The sequence below is a fragment of the Babylonia areolata genome, chromosome 8 (genome assembly GCF_041734735.1).
Source record: "Babylonia areolata isolate BAREFJ2019XMU chromosome 8, ASM4173473v1, whole genome shotgun sequence".
NCBI classification, from domain to species: Eukaryota; Metazoa; Mollusca; class Gastropoda; order Neogastropoda; family Buccinidae; genus Babylonia; species Babylonia areolata.
This window is the reverse complement of record NC_134883.1, coordinates 30,115,425-30,129,125: the sequence shown is the minus strand read 5'-3', so window position 1 is coordinate 30,129,125 and position 13,701 is coordinate 30,115,425. Positions and strand designations below refer to the sequence as shown.

The following is a 13,701-nucleotide window of genomic DNA, read 5'->3' as shown; positions in this document are numbered from 1 at the left end:
GTGGGTTATGGAAACAAGCGCATACCCAGGATGCACACCCCTGAAAACGGAGAATGGTTGCCTACATGGCAGGGTCAAGATCCGTCATACACATAAAAGCCCACTCGTGTACATATGGGTGAGCGTGGGAATTGCAGTCCACGAACAAAATTTAAGAAGAATCGCATTGTAAGATACTGCAGTGCATTACACTGTGACAGCAAATCACTCCAACTGAAACTGGGGTTGTTTGGACAACTGAGTGAGTGAGTACCCATAGCATGTGCCAACCTTTTATTTCATTAAAAAACCAAATTTTTAAAAAGTCAGCATATAAATGTTTACCTAAATGTCCCACACAATTTAACAAAGAATATTTGTTTTGTACCCGTAGGTTCTTTTCCTAATTTTGGTGGTCTTTAGCAATGTTCCTCAGCCAGTGCTAGTCAAGCTCAACTGTCCCATGACTGTTCAATGCCCAGTTCCTGACATGGGAGAAGGATGTATAGCTCTGTCATTGTACACAGAGCGTGTATGCGTATTCATGGAGATGTGAGCAGCTTGGGCCTTGGAGTCTGTGAGACTGCAAACTGTCCATGCATGTGCATTATATGTGTGTGTGCATGCACTTCTGAGTGGGTCTGCAAAAGTTCACTGAGTGTGACCCATCTTGATTCTTATTTTAGCTGTTTGCCTTCTATGTTTCTTACTTTTGAAATTTTATCCTATTTTATTTACTTATTCCTTTATTTCATTTTAGTTTTAGTATTATATACCTGTGTTTGTCAGTCTTTTGATGTTTGACCAGTGTGTTAGGTCTATGTGTATTTGTATTTCTTTTTATCACAACAGATTTCTGTGTGTGAAATTCGGGCTGCTCTCCCCAGGGAGAGCGCGTTGCTATACTACAGCGCCACCCTTTCTTTTCTTAAAATTTTTTTTCCTGCATGCAGTTTTATTTGTTTTTCCTATCGAAGTGGATTTTTTCTACAGAATTTTGCCAGGAACAACCCTTTTGTTTTCGTGGGTTCTTTTATGTGCGCAAAGTGCATGCTGCACACAGGACCTTGGTTTATCGTCTCATCCGAATGACTAGCATCCAGACCACCACTCAAGGTCTAGTGGAGGGGGAGAAAATATCGGCGGCTGAGCCGTGATTCAAACCAGCGCACTCAGATTCTCTCGCTTCCTAGGCGGACGCATTACCTCTAGGCTATCACTCCACTCCGGAGTGTAGATCAGGTATCTAATTTTCCTTAAGTGGATGCATGGTGAAGCATATATAGATCAGTCTGTACATCCGAGACCTCCTGGAAAATGTCATTGTAACTGATACAATTTGTGACCAGCTTCTACAAAATGATAGAAAAGTCGATTTTTGAGGATATAAAGATATATAAACCATTGGAATGAAGATGAAAAGACCTTTCCAGTGATGTATGAAACATGTTCCTGGGTTGAAAAATGTAGATGTTATGGTAGTTCGAAGTGTGTTAGTAGTGCAGCAGCCATTTTGACAAAAACAGCTTTAAAGTTTTGCAACTGACTCTTGAGATTTTTCCCAAGAAGTGGGGGTTTGGTTTAGCTGTATGCCTGTGAAAGTCAGGCAAGTTATCAAACTACAGGGTCTGTACATGCTTTGGGAAATGATATTCACACTTTATGATATACTAATGTAATTTTGAATGATTGTTTTGGGGTGTAAAAGTTTTTTCCTATTGATCTCTCAACAAAGAGAGCTTCTTTTGTTTTCATTTCTTTTACATTAAAATTAGAATGATGCACAGTTAAATTTTGATTTCGTTAAGAATTGAAATAAACTTGTGAATCTTTTTAATTCATTATTTTATTTTTTGTACTTTAATTATGCCAGTGTGTGCCAGTGTGGGTGAGTGCGAAGAGGTTCCTTGAGTGTGACCCATTTTTGTTCATTCTTTATTTCAGTGATTTGCCCTCGAAGTATCTTCCATTTCCACTTAATAATGTTTTTTTGGTTTTTTTGTATTTACCTACATAGTTATTTTTAGCATTTCTTTTTCTTTGATGTTAATGTATTCTATTAAGATACAGAATAAATATTAATGTAAAATATGCTGTTTTTCAGGATAATTGCTCCGTAATATTAGCATGTAGGAGTGGAAATTAACTAAATATTCAAATTTATTGTTTGAATTCGGCAAAAACAGCGAGATATGTTGTAATTTAGAGGTTGAACTATGCACTGGTGCAAAAATCTCAGTTTGCCCCATTTGGACCCTCAGCACGGTTTTTGCCTGTAGCACAATTGGATGCAGCACAAGTTATCTATCATTTCGTGGGAGATAGTCACATTTTGTTGGAGGGAGTGCTGTGAAAGTTACACATTATGGGGTCAGGTGTATCTTGTGGTCCTGCTGGAAGATTGGCTCTGTGTTATGTCAGAAGTGGTAAAGTGCAGCTGGTTGAAGGACTTGGTCAGTAATAAGTTTCTATCAGACTGCAGCTATGGTTAAGAACGACACAGTAATCAAAAAGTTGAAATTTCCCATCACCCTACCCTCCTTCATCGGTCTTTCTAAACAAGTCAGCCATCACAATCTTTTCGTCTGGATAGCCGTCACTGCACCTAGACTCATTCATAAAAAGAATGTGATACCATGCCAGGTGAAATGGGTGCCTGCCTGAGTCAGTCTACTAAGTGTTCATCTTGCAGACAAAATGTTGTGAGTTCGAATCAGACACCCCACATAAACACTGGCATTTTTACTGTCCATCTTCATGTGATGTAGTTCTGGTGGTGTCAATGTAGTGTTAGATAGACCTTGAGTGCATGCATCATATATTCTTCAGAATTTTGCCAGAGGACAACCCTTCTGTTGCCGTGGGTTCTTTTTCAGTGCACCAAGTGTGTGCTGCACACAGGACCTTGGTTTATCGTCTCATCCAAAAGGGCGTTGGTTATGCACCTGGTCAGGTATCTGTCTGGGTGGTATATTGTACATTGATTTTTCTGCATGCAGTGACGCCTCCTTGAGAAGCATGAAACTCGTGTTAGATATGTTCCTTGCCACCATGGTAATCCCCATTGGCTAGTTGACAGGAAGTGAGGTGAGTTTTAACATTAAACCCAAACGTAACTGAGTATACAAAGCTAGGTCAGTGGCCTTTGTTAGCAGGGCAGTCCCTTCATGCTTGACAATGACAACCCATGAGAAGGAGGCCATGGCACTGCAACACCATATCATCTTCAGTACATGCTGTCTTTCTGTGGTTCTGTTGCTGACTGGACCTCTGCCTTGCCCATGTGTAGCTCTTGAAACTATGGCATCTGTCTTGGGACAGTCTTGCGGGTGAAGACAAGGGATCTCTAGGCCTGAGCCATTTGTTGTTTCATGGTGTGGAATTTGCCATTGTGTTGTGGTTAATGCTGAACACTGCCACACAACTCTAATGCAAACATAGGCTCAAAGCCATCTTAAGGTTATGATGGTTGCGTAAAAGAACAGAACAGAATAATACAATTATACTTGTTTTGATGGATATTTATAATTCTCTAAATACTGTGATGTTGATTTCCTGTAGAGATTGAGGGGATAAATCCACACAACACATTTTGATATATTAATGTAGCTGTCTTGGCTGCAATTCTTCAGATCTAGTAATTAGAAAACACTGACAGGAATTTGTATTGAGACTCATGTTTAATGTTCACTTTGGATAAGTAGCTTAGCTGGTTCAATAAAAGATAATTCGTAGACTTCTTCTAATGAACACATACCTCTGCATGAGTAAAGTGTTTGACTGAACTTCATGTGGCTTTTGTGAACACACAATTTGCACCTATAAATTGAGCAGCCTTGAAAAGATGATGGCGCCTTTTGATGAAGCTGCTGACATTGACATCATAAGAGGCATTCTCTGTGTACATATAATTTGACACCATACAGGAGTTACTTTCCCTCTTGATCCCCAAATAGATCTAGTTGCCATATCTATCTCAAGGCCACTACAAGTCTGTTGAAGTTGTAAAGTTGAAGTGTAAAGTGTAAAGTGTGTATATGGCTCATTTCTAACATGCACACACAACACTCACACAAGTGAACAAGAAAAATGCACAGACAGACAGAGATGTAGAAATGGAGAAACTTAACTTCCTCTCTTTAACTGAATGTCATTTTTATTTGTTTGTATTGTTTCAGAGAGAGAGAGAGAGAGAGAGAGAGAGAGAGAGAAAGAGATTAAAACAAATTTAAACCTTTTGACCCTTTTTGGGGTGTGGAAGCAACAATCACAATATATTTACATTGAATCACAAAGTTAAACAAAAGCAGCATAAAAGCAAAATAGATTGAAAAAAAAAAAAAAAAAAAAAAAGAAAATGAAAAAAGAAGTCAAACTTCACCATGTTAACATGTATATTCCTGATGTAAGGACAAGTTACACAACCTTTCCACATGTAATGAATTTTACTTCAACTGCTTTTTCTTCCCACCACACTCAAACACACAAAAAAGCATAAACCAAAAACTGACAAATGGTACTTATCTCGAAAAGTTCCTTAAGTGAACTGATACGACCAAGTGATCAGACCCAACCAAGAATATCTCTGCTTCTTGTTCGATCCCCAAAACCAACGGTGACAGGTGATGTCTATAACGGTCGTCCGTCTTTTTGACCCCCTCCTCACATGTATAAGAATGCCATGATCAGGGCCTGTGCTTCTCAAAAACCTGTCTGACCTGTTGTCGAACAGCCAGGTGCTGTGCCAGCTGACCCTCGCTGTTCAGTGTGTCCAGGGCTCCGCTGGCGAGCAACAGGTTGACAGTGGATGCGTGCTGTGCAGCACTGGCGATGTGCAGAGCTGTGTGGAAAGGAGAATAACCAAAGGTGATTCAGTGTTCGAGTGAGCACAATCTTACACACACACACACACACACACAGTGATGGCCTAGAGGTAACGTGTCCGCCCAGGAAGCGAGAGAATCTGAGCGCGCTGGTTCGAATCACGGCTCAGCCGCCGATATTTTCTCCCCCTCCACAAGACCTTGAGTGGTGGTCTGGACTCTAGTCATTTGGATGAGATGATAAACCGAGGTCCCGTGTGCAGCATGCACTTAGCGCACGTAAAAGAACCCATGGCAACAAAAGGGTTGTTCCTGGCAAATTTCTGTAGAAAAATCCACTTTGATAGGAAAAACAAATAAAACTGCATGCAGGAAAAAATACAAAAAATGGGTGGCGCTGTATGTAGCGACACGCTCTCCCTGGGGAGAGCAGCCCAAATTTCACTCAGAGAAATCTGCTGTAATAAAAAGAAATACAAATACAAATACACACACACACACACACGTATGCATGCTTTTTTTTTTTACATGCCTTGCATGTGTGCTTATACGTAGTCACACAAGACCGTGCATGCATGAGTGTACAAACATGCATGCATCTCTCCCCTTCTACACACATATACACTGACAGGCACAACACACACATGCACTGACAGACACAAAAACGTACAAACTTATGAATGGATGCAACTCCAGCCCCTGTTATTACCAACATAAAGAACACAAGAAAGAGGGCACCATCATGTACACACATCGGTATGTGTGTGGATAAACTTGCATGCATCTAAACAAATTAAATGATAATAATAATAATAATAATAATGGGTACTTATGTAGCACACTATCCAGAAATCTGCTCTAGATGCTTTACAAAAACACTTTTGTTAACATAACACATTACATCAATGTTACATACACACACCAAAATGTGACTACACACGATACATGTACGTAAGAGGAGCTGAGGAAATGTATATGGGCATGAATGCAGCTCATGACCATGGAAGAGAGCATTGAGAAGAAAGAGGAAGTGAAAATCAATGATTTTTTTGTCTTTCTTCAGGTCAATGTGGTTCATGTACTGAATGCAGTGGATAGACACTTTTCCATGATTGGCGAATAAGAAAAGTCTGTATGCTTGCACACACACACACACACACACACACACACACGTTCATACCCACAAACACACCTGCCCTTCCTTTGTTATCTGCTCGGTTCACATCTGCACCTTTTTGTATCAATAATCTTATCATGGCATCCTGGCCTTCCTGAAACAAAACAGTAAATTCACATTACACATATGCATCAGTACATGTATTCATACTTGTGGTAGAAAAAAAAAAAGAAGACGAAAAGAATAACCCCTCCGGAACATGTAATCATAAAAACTGAATGAATCAAAACTGCCTGCTGGTAAGTTCTGGAGATGACAAAAGGACAAGTCATGCCACTATTTGCATTGTCTTCTTCTTCTTCTTCTGCGTTCGTGGGCTGCAACTCCCATGTTCACTCGTATGCACACGAGTGGGCTTTTACGTGTATGACCGTTTTTACCCCGCCATGTAGGCAGCCATACTCCGTTTTCGGGGGTGTGCATGCTGGGTATGTTCTTGTTTCCATAACCCACCGAACGCTGACATGGATTACAGGATCTTTAACATGTGTATTTGATCTTCTGCTTGCATATACACATGAAGAGCGTTCAGGCACTAGGAGGTCTGCACATATGTTGACCTGGGAGATCGTAAAAATCTCCACCCTTCACCCACCAGGCGCCGTCACCATGATTCGAACCTGGGACCCTCAGATTGACAGTCCAACACTTTAACCACTCGGCTATTGCGCCCGTCATTTGCATTATCAAATTTACGGATACTTCATCCTCTCACCCATTCTGTTTCTCTCTCATCCACTGTGGCTATTTGAAAATATGATCTTTGACATGCACAAGCATGCACGTACACACATAAATATCACACGCACAATATACAGTATGCCTCTGTACAAGTTTAACTTGTAGTGTGAAGTCAACACCAGATCAGCAGGAAAACACAGCTCAATGAGGAAAAATACTTTTTGAAATTGAACTGATAAATATTTTACCAAATTATTTTTTTTTTTTTTTTTTTCAGAAACACGTAGTGCACCAGCAACACAACTTCATAATAAGGGTGAGGTGGGGGTCAGGGGGGGTTAACTGTTAGGGCACTAACTGGTTCCTTAAAATGTGAGATGAACCTGAAGCCTCAGTGTGAGATAAGACATTTCCCGAACGCACTGACCTTAGCAGCGAGATGCAGGGAGGTGATGCAGGAGAAGTCTGAAGTTGTGGCATCCACGGGAACCTTGCAGGTGGACACCAAGAAGTCCACAGCTGCCAGCTGCCCGGCTTGTGCTGCGTGATGCAGGGCCTGTCTACCCAGGCTGTCCTTCCTGCTCACCTCAGCCTGCCCACAGTTTCAGTTTCAGTTTTAAGGATGTGTCACAGCATGTGGAGAGATCCATATATGCTACACCACATCTGCAAAAAAAAAAAAAAAAAAAGGAAAAAAAGAGAAAATCTGTCACCAAGGGGTGTTCATTTGATTTGTGTGTTCATAGCATCAACTTTTAAACCTCCTGTGAAGGCACCCAGATTTGGAAGGTTTGGTAAATTATTCTGTACTTTATGATGGCGGATGAGGATGGTGAGGGTGACATACTCATAGTTTCAAGGAGGCATCAAAGCATGCACATTGATGGTACAATGAGATCAGTTCTGATAGCACTGTAGTATGTGCTCTCTGCCATATATCAATATTTCCATACATGTAGGACCCGGGTATCTAATTAAAAGCAGATACCTGAACTGTCAAGAAATCTGAGCACTATTCTCATATGTGTGACCATATGACCAAATGATACCCGTCATCCTATTTGAGCTCAGAACACACTGCCCTTGGCAAGTAGCCAAATGGGACAAGCAAAACAAAACATCCCTAAATGACATCTCTACCTAAATGACAACTCAGCAACTGATGGGACATTAAACCAACAATTTCTAAGTTGTCATCTTTTGAGGCAGAAAGTGTTTGTTTTGTCATGCCTATTTATGCTTTCTCCCCCTCCCCCCCCCCCCCCCCAACCCAACTTTACTCCTATCAATTAACAGAATATGGGTGAGTGACAGCACCTCCAAGACATGACAGACAGTCAGAGAGTTAACAGCGGACAGAAAGCATGTTCCAGACTTGAAATAAAAATGCATGATAAGTGTTTTCTTTCTTTAATGTCTTTTCACTGGTAAGTGATATTAGATGGGAGGGGGTGGGGGATGGGGAGTGGGGTGATGGGAAGAGGTGGTGGGATGACTGATACAGGAAAAGAGACATAAAAAAGTGGCAGACATTAACAATTAACAGGATGAATGACAAAAGATTGAACTAATTGAGAGTATGTATAACTATTTCAAACATTCCTGTAACAGGATTAAGCATAATCATTATAGCATGCAATCATTACAGCATGTAAAGTGTGTGTGTGTGTGGGTGTGGGTGTGTGTGCGTGTTTCTTTAGATTAACATCTTTTCATTTTAAAGGATATTAGACCAAAAAAGGAAAAAGAAAACTGACTGCGTATGTGTGGTGTGAGTGTGTTGGAGGGGGAGAGGGATTCGGGGTATATGCAGAGATGCACAAGATGGACAGAAAGGAAGACATAGAGGGAGAGAGAGAGAAACCCCCAGGAAATGCATTTATAAATAAACTCTAACACTAATAATGATCCACAGAGCATTAATAAAATATCCAATAAATTCCACACTGATTATGCAGTATGAAAAGCCTATGGATGTTATGACACTTCTAGGGAAACGTAACTAAAATGTCAAGAGACAGCAACAAAAAGTGGGAAATCCTGCTTTTTTTTTTCTCTTAACATTACAATGACTGATGTAAACACACAAAAAATATGAACAGTATAACTGAATATTAAGAGGCAAAGCAACTGCACAAGAACTACAAGATCATCATGTTGCAACCACACATTCATAATCTTTATCAAGCTGATTTATCCCTTTTAGCCACAGTTCCAGAATCTCCACAGTCATAGACTTTCATCATTCTTAACCACCACGCTGGAAATACCTTGCGTCACATCAGTCTACCATGCTTATCAACAGTTCTACTTTCTAGGACTGAATGATCATATGATTTCATAATGATGTTCTCTGGCAGGTAGGGTAGCGACAAAAAGTTGTGCTGGAGGGACACAATACATACATATATATACACTGCTGTGAGCGACATGACACAACATGATACATTTACCTTGTGTGTGGAGATGAGGAGAGCTGCAACGTCCACAAAACCAGCACGCAAAGCATCCATCAAAGGTGTGACCCCACAGCTGTCACAGGCATCCGAATGATAGCCACAACGATTTAACAGGAACCTGACAGCCTCTAAATGTCCATGGAGTGCTGTACAAAATAAGAAACAAAAAAAAAGAAGAAAAAAAAAGAAAAGAAAATAAGAACAAAAACAAGCCAACATTATCAGTGTTGTAAAAGAAAGCCAGAATGTTTCGTGGAGGAAAAAGTACAGAAAGGGTAGAAGTTAAACTCATTTTCCCCACAGATGACCTATTTGTATGGGTAAGAAATAAGACTGACAAAAAAAAAAAAAATTATGAACTGAAATTAGTGAAAACTTCCAAACTGATCAGCAACATAATGAGTTAGCTGGGGGCAATATATAAGACTCGCTCACTCTTTTTGCTATCATACAGTCAGTGAGATGATGGAAGTATCCATGTTTCTTGTTCAAAATTTGCACACGCTGATGACTTGTAAATGATTCCAGGAAAGCACACAGAGTTTAAAACAGATTAGATTCTGAACTTATATAGCCCGATAGAGCCCCTTCGTATAATTCTGCTGTCTGCCTTGTGACTGAAAAGAAACTGGGTCAGACGCCATCACTGACATGCATGCACTGTTCACGTGAACCAATCACCACAAAAATTACTCTCCTGTTTGCGAGCACAGCAACACACTCTGCATTTATTGGTCGCAGTGGAGAGTGGAAAGGTCAGTTAAGATATTCTTAGCTTAAAATGTCATTATGCAAAGTATGTACCACTCCAAAAATTCTAAACTGTCTAAAGCCCCCCTCAGGCTTCTTCGTCTGAAACAGCTGTAAACAGTAGGGCCTTGATAGGGCCCTTCGTCTGAAGTGAGTTTAAAAGTACAGAGAATGTAAGAAAAATGCCTTCACATATGTAGTGTACACACACACACACACACACACACATATATATATATATATATATATATATATATATATTCTGAGCATTACTGTTAGTCTATACAAAAATGTACAGCAGACATGTGTTCAATTAAGATTTCCAAAGTGTCTCACCTGCTGTGTGTAAGGGTGTTCGACCATTGTGGCTGACTGAGTTCCAAATTGCTGGGTTGGGAGACAGTAATGTTTGCAAAATCTCCACATGTCCTTCTCTGAAACAAATATAACACTATAAGTTTCTTTATACAACAAAAAATGAAATATAAAATTTTAAAAGAGCTATATAATTATATGTTAAGCCAAAGAACTTGCTGTCAACCAAGAAAGATTCAAACTTTGTGGAAAGCTACGGTCATCCAGTGAGTAGTAACTTAAGTACTGATTTACAGTGAAAAGAAATAGTGAAACATAATTTCTTGCAGTCTGTAACAGCTATCAAATAACCACCTCTGTTTTCAGCCAGTTGACACCAAGGAGTAAAAGTCAAAAGGTGTCATGAAACGAAATGATTTAGGAGAAACTGAAGAAAAAGAAAAGGAGAATAAGATGCGATTCAAATAACACTAAATGTTGCTTAGCTTTTCTCCTGGTACAATGTCTGAATGATTGCAACAAAGCAATGACCACAAATTTTTTTTGGGGGGGTTCTTATCTTATTTGGGATCTGTTGTTGCCAACTGCAAAGAAAATCTTGAAACTCAAACATTCACAGAGTCAGCAAGATACTGCACCAAAAAGCTGGAGCTCAACCTCAAAGATTTCCAATAGATTATTCATTTAATTTTCCTATATATAGCATACAGGTTTGGGTAGCTGATGTGTGTGTGTGTGTGTGTGTGTGTGTGTGTGTGTGTGTGTGAAAGAGCATGCAAACACATACTGTGTGCTTTTTTTCACACTGTGGCATAAACTTCAGTACCTAGCAGCAATATGGAAGGAGTTCCAGCCATCTTTGTTGAGCAGAGCGGGATCAGCACCGTGTTTTAACAATACAGAAATAACAGGCAGTCGACACTTTGTGCAGGCCAGCATCAACGGTGTCCTGTGTATGTTGCAACACAGAGCTTTATTGACTTATTCAGAAAGTGCTTGTATCATTTAAAATTCTATAGTACTGTAATTATTGTCAAATAGAAAATATGAATCAGATTGATGTGATTAAGCCTTTTACACACAAAGAATCATCAATAGCATTCAGTGAAACTTCATAAAAAAAATCAAATAAAGATTAAATGTTAACACAAACGACTGGGAAGGTGCAGGTTCAAGTCCCACCAGATGTGGGATGCTTTTTCGGCATCTTACCTGTTCCTATCCAGAGTTTTGTTGAATGTGTATGGGATGAAATGGTAAAAGATTATAAAAACAAAACAACCCCCCCAAAAAACAACAACAACAAAACAAAAACAACAACACAAAAACAACAACAGCAAAAAAACAACAACAAAAAAACAAACAAAAAACAAACAAACAAAAACCAACAACAAACAAACAACACATGTGCATTATATATCAATGTTATATTACAATGGTTTGGATCGTTGATTAGTCTCTTTTTTTTCTTCTTCTTCTTTTTAAATGGAAGTAATGAAAACTGAACAATTGTATGGATACCAGTCAGCTCGCTTCAGACAGTCCACTTCCACACAATTCTGCAAAAGAAACTCCACACAGTCCAGCTGTTCAAACTGTGCCGCTTCGTGCAACGGTTTCTTTCCTTCATAGTTGGCGATCTCTAAATCTACCCCGTCACACAAACTTAATTGTTCCAATAAATCTCGTTTGCCAAAACGACAGGCCAAGTGCAACACGCTATCGCCCGTCTTTTTGTGAAAAACACGAAGGCACTTTGAAAGATTTTGATCCTTGTAAAACCAGGATATATCATTGTGCTGCACAGCATGAGCAAGCTTATGAAAGTCCATAGCTTAAGTTTTATTTATTTATTTGTTGTGAAATGAAGCTGGATTCTTGAAGCACATTTCCAGCGCTTGGTTCTCATACTTGGGAGTAATGTCCCTTAGTGTGCTGGTGAGTTCCATTTGCAGATTGCTTGTTTTGGGAAGCTTGTGATTCCTGGAACATGAACCCTTGCAGAAAGGATAACAGAGGCAGTAGACTTTTGGGACACACACACACACACACGCGCGCGCGCGCGAAATAAAGAGAAAAAAAGAAAGCAAGCATAAATGAAGACTACGTTAGATATGATATATTTTTGGTACAAAATTAAGTTGGTCAGTCACAATAAATGCCAACATTCAAGTATGAAATGAGTATTATAATCCACTGAAAAAGGTTTTGAAAAAGCGATTTCCAAAGAAAGAGTGCATGGTTAGTAAAGAGAATTTTGGAAATCTGGGATTAAAGTAAAACTAATGCTGATGCTATATAATCCGATATGAGCAAATGATGGGAGTGAAAATATTATGGATTCCAATGCTAATCAATAAGTTGATCAAAATGTTAATGTCATGTAACTTTGTTTATCTTCCCCCCCCCCCCCCCCACCCCCCACAGGTCAAGTGTTTGTGTACCAATGAATTGTATTTCATATATATAGGAAATGATAATCCAAATTACAAATATCAGCAATGTGCAGGAATGCTGACAGAAAATTGCAGGTGTGCAATCGGAAGAAGATCAAGGGGAAAAAAGTGCGTAATTTTACTCACAGCTGATATTTGACTTGTATAACATTAACAGTACAATGAGCATAAGACCAAAAGTACACTATAATTGGTCTCATCAATGACTGAGCTTTATAATTTGTGTGTGTGTGTGTGTGTGTGTGTGTGTGTGTGTGTGTGTTGCTTTGTTTTGTTTTGTTTTTCAATAAGAAGCATATTAAAATTTTTAATTCACCGCCATGGTCGCATTGTGTGTGTGTGTGTGTGTGTGTGTGTGTGTGTGTGTTTTGTTTTTCAATAAGAAGCATACTAAAATTTTTAATTCACCGCCATGGTCGCATTTCGGCACCAGCTTGGTAAAGTACCCATGTCACTGAAATGCAAGCAGATGATGGGCCTTTTGTCCATTAACCTATTGTTCTTAATTTTCAGTGGTAGGATTGGCCATTTTTTTTCTACACATCACAGGGGAATCCCCAGCTATTCTTAGACACCATTTTTTGTCTACACATCACAGGGGAATCCCCAGCTATTCTTAGACACCATCTTTTCTGTGGTTCCTGCACAAGGTTGATTTGCACTCTAAACTGACTGGCGGTGAAAGGGTTTTAAAAGTAGCAGAAAGCTCTGGTGAGAGCACGTATGGAATATAGTAATATTGTTGACATGGTTTCCTTTGGTCAAGTATGCTGTCCCATAATTGCTTTGTTGGTGGCTTTGATGATGTAATTGTTGGGAGAGCTTTATCCATTTTAAAGTTCTTGGAATGGGACTGTAGCCTGTGGTGAGAACTCAGTCTCCACTCAGATCCATGCCTGAATGAAATTTTATTATTCATGTAGCACAGCTGCCAGCTATTTAACATGCAAACTGCATGAACTGCACATATATACAGATTTAAATGTCTGTCCAAATAGAGCAAGCATTTTAAGCCATTATACAACATTTATTTTAATGAAGCAACAAAGAGTCATGAGCAC

The 13,701-nt window shown here is 39.5% G+C and overlaps 1 protein-coding gene across 3 annotated transcripts; it reads right to left on the bottom strand.

Moving 5' to 3' along the window:
- Positions 1-4,174: 4,174 nt before the first annotated feature.
- On the bottom strand, positions 4,175-12,086 carry LOC143285137 (ankyrin repeat domain-containing protein 16-like). Of its 3 annotated transcripts, none has more exons than XM_076592360.1 (7): positions 11,706-12,086; positions 11,011-11,133; positions 10,206-10,303; positions 9,114-9,265; positions 7,088-7,252; positions 5,995-6,073; positions 4,175-4,819 (listed from the first exon to the last, which is right to left on the bottom strand). In XM_076592360.1, exons 1-7 carry the CDS (start codon positions 12,014-12,016, stop codon positions 4,665-4,667), a joined length of 1,083 nt encoding a protein of 360 aa, XP_076448475.1. In that variant the 5' UTR covers positions 12,017-12,086; the 3' UTR covers positions 4,175-4,664. The 3 variants fall into 3 exon arrangements, with proteins under 3 accessions (XP_076448475.1, XP_076448476.1, XP_076448477.1); XM_076592361.1 differs by having other exon boundaries at positions 11,619-11,752; XM_076592362.1 differs by lacking the exon at positions 11,011-11,133 and having other exon boundaries at positions 11,706-11,843.
- Between the last annotated feature and the right edge of the window lie 1,615 nt (positions 12,087-13,701).